The 19,073-nt window shown below is 38.0% G+C and overlaps 1 protein-coding gene across 4 annotated transcripts in view; it reads left to right on the forward strand.

Annotated features, from left to right (window-relative positions):
• The window catches only part of MRTFB (myocardin related transcription factor B), a 71,990-nt gene that overhangs the window by 44,801 nt on the left and 8,116 nt on the right, over positions 1-19,073 (forward strand). For 3 of the 4 annotated variants that reach the window (XM_032126330.1, XM_032126331.1, XM_032126332.1), the window contains 11 exons: positions 167-222; positions 787-862; positions 1,901-2,062; positions 2,588-2,772; positions 7,406-7,546; positions 8,971-9,218; positions 10,798-10,951; positions 13,104-14,126; positions 15,485-15,640; positions 18,053-18,211; positions 18,495-18,632. In XM_032126330.1, the coding sequence (XP_031982221.1) occupies positions 167-222; positions 787-862; positions 1,901-2,062; positions 2,588-2,772; positions 7,406-7,546; positions 8,971-9,218; positions 10,798-10,951; positions 13,104-14,126; positions 15,485-15,640; positions 18,053-18,211; positions 18,495-18,632 (2,498 nt within the window). The remainder of the gene's footprint in view (positions 1-166; positions 223-786; positions 863-1,900; positions 2,063-2,587; positions 2,773-7,405; positions 7,547-8,970; positions 9,219-10,797; positions 10,952-13,103; positions 14,127-15,484; positions 15,641-18,052; positions 18,212-18,494; positions 18,633-19,073) is intronic. The other variant, XM_032126333.1, reaches the window with a different exon arrangement.

Genomic DNA, 19,073 nt, shown 5'->3' on the forward strand with positions numbered 1-19,073 from the left:
TCTATGCTAAATATAGGTGAATACAACTAGCAGGAATCAAATGTAAGCCTGGTCAGATGCAAACACGACTCTGAGGTGGTGTTAAACACCCATACAGACATTCTGGTTAGCATATTTCTTTGGAAAATCACTTCCTGTCAGTTTAACTCTTACTCTCCCTTCACAGCCTTGAAAAGTCCAGCTGCATTCCATGAGCAGATAAAGAGCCTGGAACGAGCCAGGGTAAACCACTTCGTGTAAACTTGTGATTAACATCTGGAAATGGATAGTCGTTTTTTTGCGATACTAAATTCTCTGAGTACATGGAAAAATTCTTACCATTACAGTAATAATGTGTGCTTTTATTTTGGGAGAATTCATTAAAATAAAATATGGGTGTCAAATCTGAGAGGAACTTTTCTAAGCCTTCAGAGATCAGTGTAGGGGTTTAAATTTACGGGGGGTTAACACATAGCTACCTCCAGTTAAGGATTGGATACTTGGGTAGATGATGCTTGTGCAGTATTTCTGTAGAAAATCTATACTATTGTGGTTATGTGGTGGTGTGGGATCAAATCCAGAAACATTCCCATCTTGTTTGGGGAAGCTGGAAATCCATCAGCCCTGCTTAACTGCTAGGAAAATGGAACAAAAAAAGGAACCCCTCTACTGCCCGTGTTCTGACAGTGATAACCACCCATCAGAATGAAACTGCAGCTCTTCATTGATTGGATGCAGGCGATTTATCAAACTGCTTTGAGTTTTTAAGTGAACAGTAGCTAATGCTGTTTCCTCATTTCTTTTAAGACTGAAAATTTCTTGAAGCACAAGATCCGCAGCAGGCCGGACCGCTCGGAGCTGGTCAGAATGCACATCCTGGAAGGTACGTGCCAGCTCTGGGCCTTTGGAGCTGCTCACAGCAGGGACTTGGTTGTGCTCTCAGTTGTCTCGCTGAATTACACTTTGATGTGAATTATTTCTAAAGGTTTATATGCTCTATTTCTCTACCTCTGCAGTGTCTGTGGTAGTCTGTATTCTAAATCTCTATAGTAATAGATACATCTGTGGCAGTGTAGGTATTCTCAGCAGTGTATTTGTTTGCTGTTGCATATTGTTCTTATTCTATAATGGTAATTATAGCATGGTGTGTGTGCATGGAGTGTTTATATTGCTTCAATTTCTACTCATGCCGTAAAATGACCTGACAGCCTTGTGCTCCCCCCTAGCCCTGAAGAACCTTTAATAAGTGTGACTGTTACCCTGCCTCATTATTTTCCTTGTTGCTCAGGTGATTGGAAACAAGTCTCTTGATGGATGGGGCTGGATTACTGTGTTTCACCATGAGCTTTTCAAGGACAGAAATTACCAAATAACCATAATCCAAGAAAACTCAATAGCCATTAGTTTTCCAAACAGGTATTTGAATACTAAATCCTGGTAGGAGCCTGATTACTGATAGATCACATCCATATTGACAATCTCCACAATTTTATTGAAAAGCAATTCTAAAGACTCCGATTTTTGCTAGAAGGTATTTTTAAGGTAAACTTAAAAGATATTTGTGAAGAGAGAGCCCAAAAATCAATGGACTAATTAAACCTTTACCATAGCTCACATTGGAAAACCGTTAGAGCAGCAAATGCTCTAGATTGTAACTGGTATTTGTTATTATATATTCACTGCTTTATTGTTGGACATTATAGAGATGTTTATGAAAGCCTTTTCTTATTGCTGTTATAAAGGAGATTAGATTTCTTGAAAAACATGGTCATATTTCTGCTTATTAATTTGAGAGTTTTCAGAGTTGTACTTGACGGCTTTGATAAAGGTGGAATGGTTATTGCAAAGACAAGACGATGTTGTTTGTCATGAAATCGGGGGAAAGTTGGAACAGAATATTTAAATCAATATATTCTTTTAGAGACCTTTGCAGAGCCTTCACTACAAGCCACTCAGATGAAACTGAAGAGAGCTCGGTTGGCAGATGATCTGAATGAGAAGATTGCTCAGAGACCTGGCCCTATGGAACTGGTAGAAAAAAATATTCTTCCTGTAGACTCCAGTGTTAAAGAAGCCATTATAGGCAAGTAGAAGTCTCACAGCTCTGTCTGTGATCTACATGGCACTGTGGAAAATAAAAATTTAATTCCTGAGGGTTAAGTTCACTAGAAGATAACATATGCTAAGTTTATTACTACTTAACTCTTACAGCTTCTGAGACCTAAACTCCGTTATCATTTAAATAAAGTAATCCTATTTTTATATGAAATTTTGAAAGTGCTTGTTTTTTAATAAAAATTATTACAAAGTAATCAAACATCTGTGGCCATTTCTCAGCCTGCCATAGGTGTCTGTGTACACTCCACATCTGTTGAATGTACCTTTTAATCTCTTACTAAAACTACTTCTGCTCCACACTTGGTTTTACTGATTCCTTGAATGTGATTTAATATGGCGCTTACATTACAAACACAATAAATTAGGTACCATATGTTTAGACTGCTGAAAACTGGTCATTTTCCAGCAATTAGCTAATTCTGCCATGAATGTCTAAATTAAATTTGTGCAATTAAAAAAAACATTGTTTCTTTCTATGTAAACATTTTAGCAGTTGGACAAGAGAATTACCCTCAAGCTTTGGATGATTTCTCATTTGATGAAGACAGCAGTGATGCTTTATCACCAGATCAACCAGCCAGCCAAGAATCCCAGGGTTCAGCAGCTTCCCCTGGTGAGCCAAAAACAAGTGACTCACCCTCACCTATAACCCCAAATGCTGCTACATCAACACAGGTACAGTTTTTAAATGTTAAAATCTTCACAGTATGTTTTTTGGTCTGGCACTGTAGAAATGGGGCGTGTTTCACATGGAATGAATATATCTGCTGCTACGAAGGGATATCTGGGATTCTCTTTTCTAGTTGGGAGTGCATACTGTAGAACCCTGGCTTAGCTGGTGGCAGTGATGAAATTCCCATAGGCTGCAGTGAAGCCATAAATTCCCTGAAATTCATTATGACCCATAGAAGATCTGCAGCTTTCCCAGAAGTTGTTTAAAAGGTCATGGCAATGGTTTACTCCAGCTGTTATTGATTACTTAATGTCTGTCTTCCTTCTGGGCAAGGTCTTGAACTCATTTAGAATTACACTTAGCTGAAACAACAACAGTTGACATCAGTTCCATTATCTTCAGAAGAGTCCATTAAAAAAAAAGGTTTCCCACATAATTTAAATATTCTTTACTATAGTTTTAAAATACTGCCTAAGGAATTTACTATTTAAGAAATCAAAATAACATTTATGTTGATTTTTCTATGAGGCTTTTAGTATTTTCTCAAGGTACTTACAAAGAAAGTAAAGTAACTGTGTCATGGCAGATAAAATGTTACCTTTATAACAGAGCATTTAAATGTGTGAGGATTTAGAGAGCTGTGGATTTGCTCCTTACTGCAGAAAGTAATGTAAAATTGAACTGTTAAATAAGTAAAAAAGAGATAGCTCTTGTTAATGCTCCAAAGACTATATTGTCTTGATGACCGTGGACACTTGACAACTGAGTGGTTCAGGATCTGGAATTACTCTCCTTGGGTTTCATATTACCACAGTAGATAGAAACACCATTGCAAAGATCATATTCAGAAACAATGCTGGACACAAAGTACGGCACATCCATTTTATTTCATTGTTCCCTAACACACAGATTATGATGTGAATTGGGTTTCACGTTGAGAGAACATAATTTGTGTTGAATAAATTGAAAACAAACCACATGAAATTAGATTCCTGAGTAAGAAATTAGGTTCCTAATGGAGAGTTAAATAAAAATGCTCAAAGCAATACATGCCAAAAGCCTTCCAAGTAGGAAGCATAAGAGAGATCTGTGATTGCAGAAACAAAAAGTAAGGCACTTGAACTTGATTGAAAAAGCACTTCAGATAGAAAGAACTTCGAGCCTTTGCTTATGGATTTCATATCATATTACAGCCACTTCTGTGCCCACATTTAAAATGAGAAGTTGCTCTTCTGCAGAATAAAACAGATGCTTACCTTATTGTTCCTTTTGAATTAAAGAATAACAGCACAGCAGGTCTCTACAGGAGACGTGTCTGGGAATGGCTCCTTTATTCTTTTAATTTCCTCTGATAAATTTTAAATTTTATTACTACAAAAAAATACAAAGAATGTTTTGAATAAAGCAGAGTGCAGCCAGAGTTCTTTTCAAGGCTTCCTCCTCCGCACATTTCCAGACTTCAGAGGATGTAACATAATTTTGAGAACCTTCAGGTCTTGTTGACTGATGACCTAAAGCTTGCTTTAACCCAGTGTATTTGCATCTGGTAAGGATTAGGCGTTTTAGTCATACTCTAAACAGATCAAATTGGGGTATTCACAATTCAGAAGATATTAAACAGTTATCTTCAAAACAGCTGAAGAATTTTGCTTGATGGCACAGAATAACTGTTTTCTTAATATATTCACTGTAGCTTGTTGACCTGCTAGATTCTTGTTGGAATCTAGCAGAAAAGGTGCAGAAGTCATATTATTTGGAAATAGGGATCTGTTCATATTAAATAATTACTAGTTTATGAAGTAATCAAGTTAAGAAGTCAAGACCTGTTAAATCCAGTTTTTTGAATTTAAAAATATGTAAAGTAAATGATGTACATGGCTCATTGCCTCATCTAACACTTGCAGGTAGAATTGGGAAGTCTGTAAAAAGCTTTGCGTGTAGGTTAGGAAAAAGACTATTGTAAGGAAAAAGTCTATTGTAAGGAAAAAGTAATTTACTCTCTGTTAATAGGAAAATGTTTAACACCATGATTTTCACACAATGTGAATTAAAGAGTAATTTGGGGGTTTGGTGGTGCTTTTTTTGTTGTCTTGGTTTTGTTTGCGCTTTTTAAAAAATTTACTAACTTTCCCATTTTGAAGAGGTTTGCTGTGCTATGATCATGAATTTGTTTTCCTGGCCTATAAAGGGTTACTAAATAGTATGTTTGAAGTCAAATTGTTTGGGTTCAAGAAGGATCAGAATAGTAAAAGATTATGTAATGAATAAGTGAAGTAGCAAACATTTAAAATGGTGTTTAGTTGGGACTTCATGATAAAAAGAAATTAAGAAACAGTGAAAATCATGAGGTCATTTTAATTCTTCTGTGTCTTATGGTAATATGGTACTTGACACTTTGATTCAAAGACAAACTAAGTGCTTTTTAAAATTTTACTGGCGTAACTAGAATAAGCCTTTTAAACTGGATAGCAACAGGGGTGCAATATGTTGGAATACAGCATCCAGAACCTTTTTTCAAAGGCTGAGTCCCTCTATGTCCCCTCCCAATTCTTGTGAAAGTCCAGCAAGTAACACTGTGCAGATATCAGATGCTTTCCAGAGCAAACACTCTGAAACTTGGGTATAAAAATAGAGACATTTGTATCTTCAGCCTGCCACCATCAACTGACAGGAGCCCAGGACAGGCATGTGTACAATGTTTCAGTGAGTAGGGAGGGCCGGGTAAATCCTGCCATTTACTAAAGCACTCAGCAGGAGCTGTTCCTCTGTGTGGCTTCAGGGCAGAAGGGTCAAACCCACTATTCAGTTTTGCTGGGTTATGGGAAGGCAGCTATAGTTGCCTCTTGGCAGCTGATGGTTGGGAACACAGCAAAATGTCTAAATGAAACACAATGATAAAATGGAAATTTATTACAAATTAACTGTAAGCAAAAGTCAGAGAGCTCGTGCATGCAGACTGGCAGCTTGGGAACTGCTATCCCAGAAATACAAAAGGAGTAGGACATAGAGTTGCAAAATGTGTACCAAGTGTTTTTAGCAAACTGATTTAAGTTATCTCATGGAAGAATAAGGGAAAGGTACGGGAAGAAATGAAACAGAAAGAAGTACCTGTCGGACTTAATTAGAATCCAAGTCTTGGAATTAATTTGGAAGTAAAAGGATGTTTACTGATAGGAATATAAAGAAGGGGCTTTTATAAAAGGAACATTGTACTAGGTGATCTAATTGCTTTCTTAAACAATGGAAGTGCAACTGATGTCATCTGGCTGGATTTTTTACTGGATGATATTAAACACTAGCAAAATGAGGATGGAGATTACCAGAAATGAGACAGAAGGAGGGAAGTCCTGGGCTGAAAGGAAGCTGGTACCAGTGCTCTGTGGGAGTTGATTTGGGACATTCTGGCTTCATGTTACCATTAACAACCTTGAGTAAGAATGGCTCACCTAACAAAAGCAGGAAGGCATAGTTAGCACACAGTTGGATTGTCATTATGCAAAAAGAACTGGTTGATTTGGCTTTTAGGAGAGAAATGCAATTCCAATAGAATGAATAGTTCTTGGAAAGAAAAATACACAATGCCCCTCCTTCCCATGACAAAGAAACGTGGAAACCTGGGGACTCTTTGTCTCAAGAGAAAACTGGGGATGAAGAGAGCTGAGGTACAGCGTTCAGCAGTGGAGTCAGGGAGCTACTGTGGACATCCTCTGTAAAATTGCAAGTTTGTCAGAAGAGATGATGCCAGTAGAAGTGCTAATGCCACCGTAAGGATCCAGTGAGACCCTACATGGAATATCTTGTACATTTTCAGTTACCTATATCCAAGAAAGACGAATGAAAACTGTTAACACAGTTACCTGTAACAGGTAAGGATAATCAGAGAATGAAAAATATGTTTGTGAGAAAAGAGTAAAAATTTCTTTGTGTATCTAGGAACACAAGGACTGAGATCTGTTTATGTAGAGCCTGTATTCCATCAGAGGGATATTCACCACAGAAGGAAATCAAAAGGTTTCTTTAAGACTTAAAATCACAAACCAATTTCAGTACAATAAAAATTGGTATGACAAGCTGAGTGAAGTTTGGGTTTACACTTCTGCTGACATCAGATACAGAAGAAATGCACCTCCTGGCACAGTCAGAGGTGGGATTCTGTAAAAATACCATAGGAAGGGTGTCTTCAAAATATACCTGCTGTCCTGCTGCGTGATCATTCTGAAACAAGAAGTTTGTTTGCCTGTGTTGATGTTTGACCTTTATGAAAGCAATGCTTTTCTGACAGTACTTGTTTGGATGGTAAGATTCTCCTTGTGAACACAAAATTCTGACTCCACAGACAAAAAATACTGAAGGCCTCAATTTTAGAGTAATAAAGCAGTGTTTTCTTAGCTAACTAAGAAGTCAAGGTAAGAAACCATTTTATTTTATTTGCTGTATTTGAAGTGTGCCAACATGTGCCCTTATTAGAATACTCATACACATGTACAGGAGTTCTGTTTTCACCATTCCTCTGAAAAATACTGTGTGAATTTGACATGAGAGTAAATTGTCTTAACTTTTTCACATTTTTTCCAGATACTCAGGCGGTCAATGTTTTTAATGTTTCTCTTTTTCCTTATATTTTTTTAATACTAGTATCCACCTTTAACCTCTCCAGTTCCTGAATTCCTCAAAACTCCCTCTACAATCGAACAGCACGTGACACGTTCCACTGCTGCAACCACCCTGACCACAACCACTGTATCTGCAGCAAAGCCTGGGCCAACGTTAGTGAAGGTGGGTACCTGGAACTGTGGCCCCTGAGGACAACATTCTTCATCTATGTCCTTTTCCAGTGCTGTGTGTAATGCAAAACTACCCAAGTAACCTTACAGTGCCTGTAGCTAAGAACAACTTCTGCTACTGTTCAAAGGAGCATATTGGGCTGGTGACTCAAAGCTTTTGTGTGCTAAGGTCAGCCAGTATCACTTGTAGGGACCAGCTCATTATTCCAAGAGGTCCTTACAGTACAGTTGACAAAAGTTGTCAGGCAGAATTGTGCATTACCTTGCTGTGGAGGATTTAAGAAGTAAGGACAATAGATTTTTGCAATACAGAGTTTCTACTTTCTTTTTCTATCTATCTTCTAATCTAGTTTTGTATGGAGGATAATTGAATAGAAGGAGTCACTGCATTCATAGCCTACCTGTAACCAAAGTGGTGAACAGCACTGCTCCTTTTCCACAACTATTTTCTTAGTTGATTTAATGTATAAGCAGAATGCATTGTGAGGGAGAAGTTACTGTGTCCTTGTTGTTGAATATCTGAAGAACGTGCTCTGCACTGACCTAGTCAGCAGCACTGAAAACCCTTTCAAATACAGTTAAAGAGGGATTTGTGTTAGATGTCTGTAATGTTTCATTTCAGTAACTTCCCTGTCTGCTGTGTTAATGAATATATGTATGCAGACTTCTACTTAACTACATGAAATTAACTCATGTGTACAAGGATGACCACTGGCAGTCAATTTCTAATACAAATTTGGCTATATCCTTTGAAATCACTGGACTTCTACCAGCTTACTTTATGCAGGACCTTAAAGACAAATTCAGATATGCCCTAAAAGAGGCTATCTGTGTAGGAAATGTGCATGGATCAACACAGCATTTCTGTTTTGATACCTGCTGTATGATAGGTAACTGCCTTCAATTTTTCACTCAAAATAATTTCAAAGAGCTTGTAAAGGAAGAGTTTTACTACTTGAGCAGGTATTGCTAATGAAGATACTGCTGCCTCTAATTTATAGGAGTGTCTGTCCATGCTTTTAGTCTAGACCTCTAAGTACCTCGAATGTTTACAGATGGAATTTAGGACACTGGCTTTTACTTCCACAGACTGCTAAGTGGCTTTGAACTTACCTGTTTAAGAAGAATGCCTCTTTGCAATGACAGGTCATGACTAGTAGAATCCCTTAGCTGTGCCGTCTTTAAAAAACCCTTCACAAACTGTGATTTGATGACCTCTACTTTTGCAGGGGATAAGCCAGCTGCAGTATGTTACCCTTCCAAGGATGGTTCATTTGGGGATGTTTTCAGGGACAATTGTTTTCAGCAGCTCTCTACAGTAAAAGTACTCTGGTAGGCTGCATCTCTGTGCCATGCATAACTGCTTTAAATGACATCTGTTGTGGTTTTGTTTCAATCTTTTCCATCCATAAACAGCAAAGCCACCCAAAGAACCCAAATGATAAGCATCGGAGCAAGAAATGTAAAGAACCTAAGCCAAGGGTGAAAAAATTGAAGTATCATCAATATATTCCACCTGATCAGAAAGGTGAGAAAAATGAGCCACAGATGGACTCCAACTATGCTCGTCTGCTACAACAGCAGCAACTGTTTTTGCAGCTGCAGATCCTGAGCCAACAGCAACAACACTACAACTACCAGACAATTCTACCTGCACCACTGAAGTATGTGAAGCATTATTTGTGTCCTTTAAAGAAAAGACATATACATCAGTTACAGGCTTGGGGCTTTAGAAGTAAACGTGGTTTGCAAACATTAAAGAGACAGTTGGAACCCAAGAAAACTTTAAATGGCATTGTGCATCACTGTGGGTATTATTTGCCTTATTTAACAAGGTGATGAGATTGTTAATCTTGTTAAAATAGTTCTGAAGTCTGATAAGCCTTGAAGTCGTCCTAGTTATTTTTATGTGACATGGAAACAGAACATCTAATGGGTCAGATGCGTTTTTTCTGACCAAATGCATATTTGAAACTCAAAAGCATTTGTGCAAAATCAAGAAAGTTTTGACACCATTTTCACTCAAATATGACATGGGTAGGCAGAGCAGAAGAGAAGCTTACAGACCATGTCTTTTACAAAGACATACACTATTCTTGTGGGTTTATTTTTTTTACATCAGATTCCCAAACCACATTTTTGCAGTTTACAAATAAAGACAAAATAGTAATTTTAAATTTGTTAAGATCTGTCTGTTGTTTATAGCCTCATCTCTGATGTTTATATGAGTTCCTCATTAGTACTGATCTTTAGCACTTTTAACAGTGAGAAGTACACTCACTGGTTTATAGGTAGAAGCAGTCAGAAAAACAAATGTTTCAGGAGTTACCAGCACCCCATAACAAAACAAGAAGCTGACTATCTGCAGAGTTTTGGTCTCATCATCTAAGACCAATCTTTTCCTAGAAGTGCTTAACGTGTAACATGCCACAGTCACACAACCCTAAATTCAAATTGACTTTCAGCTGTTTAAATTAGTTTTCACTGAGTTCTTTTTCTTCAGCAAGTGAGGCTAGAAAAGTTAAAGCTACCATCTGTGGTTGTATTTATAATTATCATGTGTCCTAACATTTGGACTGGCGATGTTTCTGCCTGCTTGCCCACGCTTCTTATGTTCCATTTACTGACATTTCAGAAACATTTCTTCATAAATCAGCTGAAAGAAATAAAAGAGCTGACTTATGTACCTAGTGGAAATGGTGGCATTTTGAATCTTTTATGATTACTTCGAAATCCTTGCATGAGATTCTTGAGTGCAGCTAATAAAAATGCATCATCTTCAAAGTGAGCTGGTTTATGTCAGTGTGTACTATGTGTGAACATTAGACATCTATGGAAGGGTTGATACACAGAGTTCAGTGATGGGGGGTGGTTATTGATGCCAGACAAAAAACTAACTAATTACCCTGGCTGATGATTAATTTTTATAAACTGAGTTTGCAGTCCATAATGTTCTTCAGAGATACCTTGACAAGAATCAAAACTATGAAGCGTTAAGTTGGTATGCTTAACTGCAAAACCAAACCAAAATAGCAACATACTGCTCTCTTTTTCTTGTCTGTTTTGTTTTACTGAAAATACTTAATGGTACCGTGTTAGGTTAAGCATGTATTTGTTACTTGTTAAAAAAGTTAAATTTATTCATTAGCTTCACAGACACGAGATCCAGAATCACAGCCTCTTGATTGAAAACGTACTACATTTAGCATTGACATTCTTGTCCCTTTTTCCTATTACGTGAAGGCCACTGAATGACAAACAGAGCAACAATGGGAATTCACCACTGAATACTTTGAACAACAGTACACCAACATCAGCTGCCAGCTCACCAAGACAGAACAGTAATGTTCCTAGCAGGAAACCAGGACCTCTACCTTCAAGCTTGGATGACTTGAAGGTAAAACATAACAGGGATTTGTCCATTCCTGTGCACTACTGTAATTCATAGCATGTGGACTGTTACTGTCAAGAATATGCCTGGTAATTTATACCAATGAAAACTGTACTTTCCTCCTAATTGGTTAGAATAAGATTGTCAAAGTTTTCATACACAACTCCTCTGGACTGAAATATTTGACTCCTCATATGCATATGTTCCAGAAATAACATTTCTTTCTCAAAGAATTAGAAGAGGAAGAATTTCAGACACATTTTATAGGTCCCTCACTATGACACCTTGGTAAACTGTGAGGTTCACTTCATGTGAAATTTCAGCTCAGTAGATTTAAACACTGGAGCAGTAATTTCCTCATCACAATTTCAGTGTATCAGTGAAGAGGTTTAGTTAAGTAATATAAAGTAAAAGATGCCCTAATAAAAACATAATCAGAGAGGTCGCTGGCGTAAATAGAAACAGAAAGTTTAAGACTGTAAAAAGAGAACAGAAAAGATCTTACCAGAGTTCAACACATAATCTGAAAATGAGCACCAAATTTTGTAGAAGTTTCCTGAAGTTATAATTAACTGTGTAGACTGTTCAGGTTGCACTATGAGGGCATTGCATAGGATCTTCTTCCTTCTGCAATACATTAGCAGGAATAAAGACTGAGGGACCTAATTACAAATCTGAAGGAGCTTGTGGGGGTTTAGGATTCAGTAGCTGCAGGAATGTGCCAAACCTGAGCAGCAGGGTAGGGACATCTAGTGGGCAATTCATTCCTTTCTCTCTGCCTTTACCAAGGTTTGTGAGGGGTGGGAGGGAGGATTTTTTTAAACTTGAAGGGATAAAAAGAAGACATTTTGGAAGATCAGATTCTCAAGACAGCAATGTCTAAGTTAAAGCGAATCTTTTTAATATGAAATAAGTCTATAAAATGCAATTCAAACAACAGCATTTGAAATAAGTTTTTCAATCTTTAAATTTTTAACTAAAACCTTCTAAAGATATTTAAGTTATTACCTGAAATTGTGCTTTGCAGTGATTAAAGCGATTCACGTACCTATTTCTGCACAATTTATTGGTATTCCTGCTGATGTGGCAACACTAACATCAGCCTTCCTTGCAGACCTGGTGGTGGTGGTTTTACCACTGAATCAGCTAAATCAGTTCTGATTAAGAGTTCAGAAATGAATTGTTAAAAACCAGAAAAATTAGAACACGCTCTCAAGTGTAGAGGGTACCAGACTGGGGGAAAGTCTGGTATTGGCTAGGGAGTTATTTAACATAAAATTGCTGTGGTTTTTAGAGATGTAAAATGTATTGCTGTGACTTTTCATCATTTCCAAATCACAAAGACCTCCAACTTAAATTCTAGACTGGCTGAGTACTGAAATGCTACTGAGGTCACTACCTTTTGTTCTATTAGAGGTAGATCTAACATGCATAGAGCCCAAACTGTGCAGTTAGCTGTGGTGCATGTTTATGATAAACATAAGCCATTCTTCGTGACTGTTTTTCTTTAACTGATATTTTGAAGCAGAGAATTAATTTACACTCAACACATTTGCTCTTTACTTTGTAAGCTTATTGGAAAAAACTGAGAACATTTTTCTGTTAGAAAGTAATTTTGACTGCTTTTACTGTCTATGTAAAAGAAACCCAGATGGCACATAGAGTAACTGTTTGGTTGCTAATTAGCAAGAGAGGCTTTTTTGTTTGATGAGTCTATTGAATCATCAACTGACCTGATAAAGTTTCTCAGAAACAGATCTGTCTGTCCTGATGGTGTAACAAAGGGGTTCAGGGTGCTGCTGTTCACTGCTTTTATCTTCACTGCTGCCATTGTCGGCTGGTTTGCTTCAGAGGATTTTAGCTCAGAACTGGAGCTGTAGGTGCATTTTTCCATGTTGAATATTTATGATCAAACATCATCAGTTTGCTACTATTCACTGTACAACTGAAAACTACTAAGGTTTTGGCCACTTAAGCACTGAAGTAAGTAGGAGGTCATGGAAATATGTTAATGGATCATCATGCTATCAGAACCCAGAGGTGTAATAACTAGCAAATATGCTAATGCAAATAATTTTTATTATTAAGATGTAATAAGAATGTATATCAGTAAGTTTTAAATTTTCCTTTTTTATTATAGTATTTTATTTTATTTCAGGTAGCAGAACTTAAAATGGAGTTGAAACTGAGGGGATTACCAGTGTCTGGAACAAAAACAGATCTTATTGAGCGTCTGAAAACATATCAAGATCTTAACAACAATGGGGTCGCTACAAGTACCTCTGTGACAGTGACCACTTCTAGTGGGGCCACAGGTAGCACTGGGGAAGTGACTGTGGCATTTCCTGTTGCAACACTCAATAAACCAGTGGTTAATACAATATCCAGCTTCCCTCCAGAAAAAACATCTACTGGACCTGGCAGCAAAGCAGTAAATACTGAAAACATTAGCTCTCCTTTGCCTATATCTCCCTCTCCTTCTGAACAGTCAAGTCTAAGCACAGATGATACGAGTATGGCAGATACTTTCCCAGAAATGACCATGATGTCACCGTCCCAGTTCCTAAGTACTTCACCACTGAGAGCAAACACAAACGAGGATAATCAGAATCGCAGCAGTGGAAGCATCTCAACCATGGAGTTTGATGTAGCAGAAAAGGACCGCAAGCTTCAAGAAAAAGAAAAGCAGATTGAAGAGCTCAAAAGAAAACTGGAACAAGAGCAAAAACTTGTGGAAGTATTGAAAATGCAGCTTGAGGTTGAAAAAAGGGGACAACAGCAACAGTCTCAGACTTTTGGTAACTCAGCTGCTTTGGAACAGAAGCAATTCAGTGCTGCTGTCAAAGATGAAACTGCTCCTGCTGACTGCTCAAGTACAAGTCAACCTGTACCTGTAGCCAGCCATTCCTTAGGACAGTCAGTGTACACCAGTGGCCAGAATCCAGTTGCCAAAAAGGCAGTTGTTATCAAGCAGGAGATACCCGTGGCCAAAGCTGAACCTCAGAATGCCATTTCTCAGTTTTATGTTAGTCCACAGAGGCAGCCACAAACTGCAGTTGTTGCCCAGCCTCAAGCTTTATTAACTACCCAAGGAACTGCCCAGCTGCTCCTCCCACTGTCTATCCAGGGACCGAATGCTGCTACTGCAGTGCAGTTACCAGTCGGAAATATCAAGTTGCAGGTAAGGTTGTTTCTATTTTTTTATCGTGTAAACTGCATGGCAGTATTTCATAACTTACTGTAAATAGGTAAATGTGCTGCTTGTAAGATTAATTTAAAAATCAGGCTTAGCCTGTTTTTGCTTAAGGGAAACAGTAGAAAAGCTTAAGAGCCAATCTCATAATACCTGCTTCTAATACTTGTTTCTTTGCAACTTTTGTTCCCAGATACTCTTTCCTGAAAAGCAATTGTCTCACCATGTGCTGCCTCCATGCACAATTTGATTAATACTAGCATATATCACCATTTTGTTAACTGCAAACTGTAATAGAGAGCTACAGTCTCAGTACTTTATTTTGAGATAGCCCTGTTTGCAAGACATGAACTTTCTTGTGTGGCGGTGTCTCATTATATTTAAAAATGTGAATGCCTGGTGGTAGAACTTTCCTGTGGACTTAGAAAAATAAACCATGGTTATGCAAATACTATTTCTAGCCTGCTTATAGCTAGTATCACAGTGAATAAATACAGCATAAACCAAGACAGGCTATAAATGCAGCGGTATAAGAGTAATCTGACCAAGCTGAATCAGTGTAACCTGTTGGTCTGAGGTAGAATTAAGCAGTAATGCACTTTCCAGTGGCATTGTTGGAACATCTCCTGCCCCCTATCATGGCAGCAAAGTATTCTTCCAGCTGTAGTGTGTCCTTGGCTGTTGTGCATGCTGTGGGCCTAGGCTTGCTGCAAGCCTGTGCGGCAGTACATTTAGCAATCCTTATGAAGGGTGGAAAATTCTGTTGAGGATGGGCCCTAGTCTGCAGTGCAAGAACTATTCCTAGGAGCTATACACCCCAGATCTCCACCTGAATTGTTCTAAAACCCTGCTAGAATTCTGTAACAGCAGTTTGTCCTGGTATTTTACTTCACCGATACTCCAGAAAGTTTTCCACTACTATGTGAAATTGCTTGTCATGAGGTTGGACACACTTCTTGCTCTGCATTGGCCCTTAAAAACTACCATGGTCTTAAAAGCAACCTCTTTCTTGCATCATCAGTTTTGTCTTCTGGTTACTCAAACCAGTTCTTACAGTCCTTTCTTACTGATTTGTGCTCTCTCTGTGCCCTGTTATTTTCATCAGTATCTACTGGGCTCTCTCCAGTTTGTCTTTTTCTTAAACTTTGTTGGCAGAAAAACCATCACCTTTTAGCTGGGAATTCCCCAATACCAAACACAGTAACAGTTTGGTTTCCTGTACCGCTCACACTCATCCCTCCCAGAATACGTTACTGCTATTCTGCATAAGGTGTGCAATAGGTTTTTACATGATGTAACTTACCTTGAGATACAAATAATGCAAATATTTTATCTTCATCCTTTAGGCTCAATCACAAGCTGGAATACAGACCCCATCACAAATACCTGCTCCTATTTCTTCCTCTGGCCTGGTGCAAACAGCACCTCAGATGCATACTCCACAATCAAAACAAAATACCATCACGCAGCATGCACTTGGTCAGACCCAACAAATCAGAAAGGTTTGTGGATAGCAATAAACATTAAGATAAATAGTTGTATAATCTAGTTCTAGGCAGTCCTTTTAGAATCTTTTATGTGTCATCTTTGTTATATATAAATTATCAAGTCACCTAACATCTGTACCATGTTTTTCTGTGTGATACAATGGGCTTGTAACTCCTTCTTTTTCCAAAATTTTAGTCTGTGCAGGACTTTAGTTTTCAGTTGTAAATAAATACTTTGTCTAAAGACTTTCTATCTTAATGATGGGGTATGACTCTTACTACATCCTTCCTCACACTTGGCACAAGTGGTGTGTACCAAGTGTATTCCAGTCAGTTTCTCTTGTTTGCCACTGACTCGAAATGGAAGATTGTTGTAGGCAGTTCTTAAGAGAAAGTTTTTACCTATGACTTCAGAGATTTATTCTTTTATAGAAGTTAATTTTGGTTTTCTGACTTCCCGTGTTGATTTCATCCCTCCTTATGAAGAAAGCTATGGACTCAGACCCTGAGGATGGTAATTCCAATGAGTCAAAACCCTACCATACCTCTTCCTAAGGAATGCAGGGTATGATTCAGAGAGAGATCCTTATCTTCCTCTCTACCAAAACCAATCAGGTCTGTAATGTCCTATTCCAACAGATGTTCATCAGCACTGGATGTACAGTTGTGACTGCCAATCTAGTCATGTTCATATGGGAACTGATATCAACCCATCAACACCAGTCATCACAAAAGAAAAGGTTTTCTCCTCCTCTGAGCCTCTTCCAGACTGACCTCTATTATCAGGAACCTGGCGATTAGTTTTGGACCTTTATTGCTTCCTTATCAGTGCTATTGACTGTAGGCCTCCTATTATTTAGGACAGCAAGGTTTTTCAGCCTGCCCCTAGGGACAGATGATTCAGAAACACCTGAAATTCCAAGATGAAGAGGGTAATTTTTACAGTATATTATGTAACTGTTATAAAATATCTCAACCTTCAAAGTTCTTATTTCAGTTTACTAAAGTGCATCATGAACCCCATGTTCTGTTGGGATTTGGGGATTGTACCTGAGCAGTGTCACCTAATCTGCTCTGCTGGGGCTCTTGTTCCAGATGAGAACTTACCTTAGAAGATGTATGATTGTGCCTTGCCATTCTCTAGCGAGCTGGCTAATAAAGAGGAACACAGCTAAAGGAGCATCCATACTCTTTAGACTGCTTGTTCAATCTGTTTAATTTCATGGACATTGAGGTTATCCTCCAGAAGTTAAAACTGACACAGGTCCAAAAGCAGATTTTATGCAGGTTCTCTGGGATTTGGTGAGGGGCTAATCTTACCTTGTTAATTCAACAGGTCCTTTAGAGAAATTTTCTAGTCATTCTGAGGCATGTACTTGTGCCAGAGACTGGCAGATTGCTGCCATTGCTGCCTACAAGTTCTTGAAATGTCTGCAGGACATAACCAAGATCTGTACCTCCTGTCCTTCCCACTATTCAGATCAGATGTCATGAAGACCACACAGTTCCCAGCAGTTTGCAGCCTGCCTATCCCAGCTGGTTTTCTCCCAGCTTTCTTGCCCTCTTTTACAGAGGAAACAGGGCAGCATAACTGCACTGGTTTTTACATCAAAATGAAAATACTGATGTGATATAACAGATCAGGACACCCCTCATACATTCAGCATTAGATCTACCTCTCTCCATCCATGGCCTAAGATTTGTACCTTTGTCGTAAAGATATCTGGGAGTGATACTGAATTTAAAAGAACAGCCCTATGCCCTTCTCTTCATCTCCCTTTAACTCAAAAGTATGAGAAGTAGGATACTGCTAGGAATCATTTGCAATGAGTATGTGGACTATCAGTTGAAGAAATAAAAAGTTTAAATACCAGTAACCAAATTTATAGTTGATACCCATGTTCATCAGTTTTATCTTTTGCCTCTCCCTCAGTCCTCATAGATACCTGTAGTTACTTTCCAAAAGAAATTAGAATTATATGGCATAGACCAAACCGTTCTGTCTTAAAAACGGCAGGAGAGGGCAAGTGTGAATATAGGTACAGTTTGTATCAAGTCAGAAATCAGTTCATGTTATTAACTGTCCGCTAGGTGGGGAAATCATGGATATGCTATTGAACTGTTCAGTACACTTTCCTTACGCTTCCTGGAAAATTGCAGGAAAATGTTTTTAGTAATGAGTGATGAATGAAAGCATGTCAGAGCACAAAGTTTCTTTCAGAGACTAACTGTTCTGGATTTACAAATTATTCCACTGAAAGGAAAAATCAGTATAAATAACATTCACTTAATAGGGAATTTAAGCAAGTATTTTAGGAAAAAAGTCTTCAATTTTATTAATGTAATTTACCCAATGTTACCTTTTTTTTTTTTTTTTTTTTAAATAAAAAACCCACAATCTAAGACCGATCTGTTAATCCTTTACAGGTTTTTCCACCTGCCACATCAAATGCAGTATTTTCCTATCAGACTGCACCAGTTACAACACCTTCACAATCTTTTATTAATAAAACCTCAAACTCTAACATTCACCCTGGTGGTAATCAGGTCCCCTCTGTGCAGAATGGACCTGCTGCTCCCAACAAGGTAAGGATAGCCCAACAATGTTCCATAAAGTTCAGGTTTATATTATTATTCTTACATAACATGTGACTATTTATATACGGCAGTTCACTCAAGGAAGAATGTTTTGTAGATTTTAATGATGCTTGCATATGCATATGTGTGAGAAGGGGAGAAAGAAACTTATTTTATCCCTCTGATTACACTAATACATAGATTGATGGGACAAAATAGAATCTGTAGCGCTTGATACATCTTGAATTCACTAAATCGCATTATTTAGTAATTATTTTGCTATTTCACACAGCCTGGGTCTCCATCTCAAGCCCAGCCTTACATTGTTCAGCAACCGCTCTTCAACAACACAGTGTCCAAGACAAAAGATCCTCCTCGTTACGAAGAGGCCATAAAACAGACCCGCAATATTCAGCCATCACACCATGAGGTAGTTGTTTTTTCTTCTTTAGTCTGTTAAGAAGAGAGATTTTCTCTGCAATTACCAAAACCATTGCTTTTTTTAGGCTTTTTTTTGTTTGGTGTCAAGATTTTCTAACATACCCTGTTACTAGCTTCATAATTGTGTTTAACTACAGGACTCCTGTTTCATTATTCTTTTATTAAAGCAGCATATATGTAAATAAGTCTTAAAATTCCCAGTTGGTGATACATATAATTGCAATAATGCTGCCATTGCTACTTAACCATAACTAGCCTTCAGGTGACTTGTTTTGAGGATGTGTGATACCCAAACCTCACACTTAAGAGAGGAAATATGTTTATATATTCCAAAGTGAGTAAACTTGAGGAGAATGTGTGTGAACGTGTTTATACACGCTGGGAAACATGAGCATAGGTGCTTGCTTGAAAAGAATCTGTATTTAGTGAT

Source organism: Corvus moneduloides, chromosome 16, assembly GCF_009650955.1.
Source record: "Corvus moneduloides isolate bCorMon1 chromosome 16, bCorMon1.pri, whole genome shotgun sequence".
NCBI lineage: Eukaryota > Metazoa > Chordata > Aves > Passeriformes > Corvidae > Corvus > Corvus moneduloides.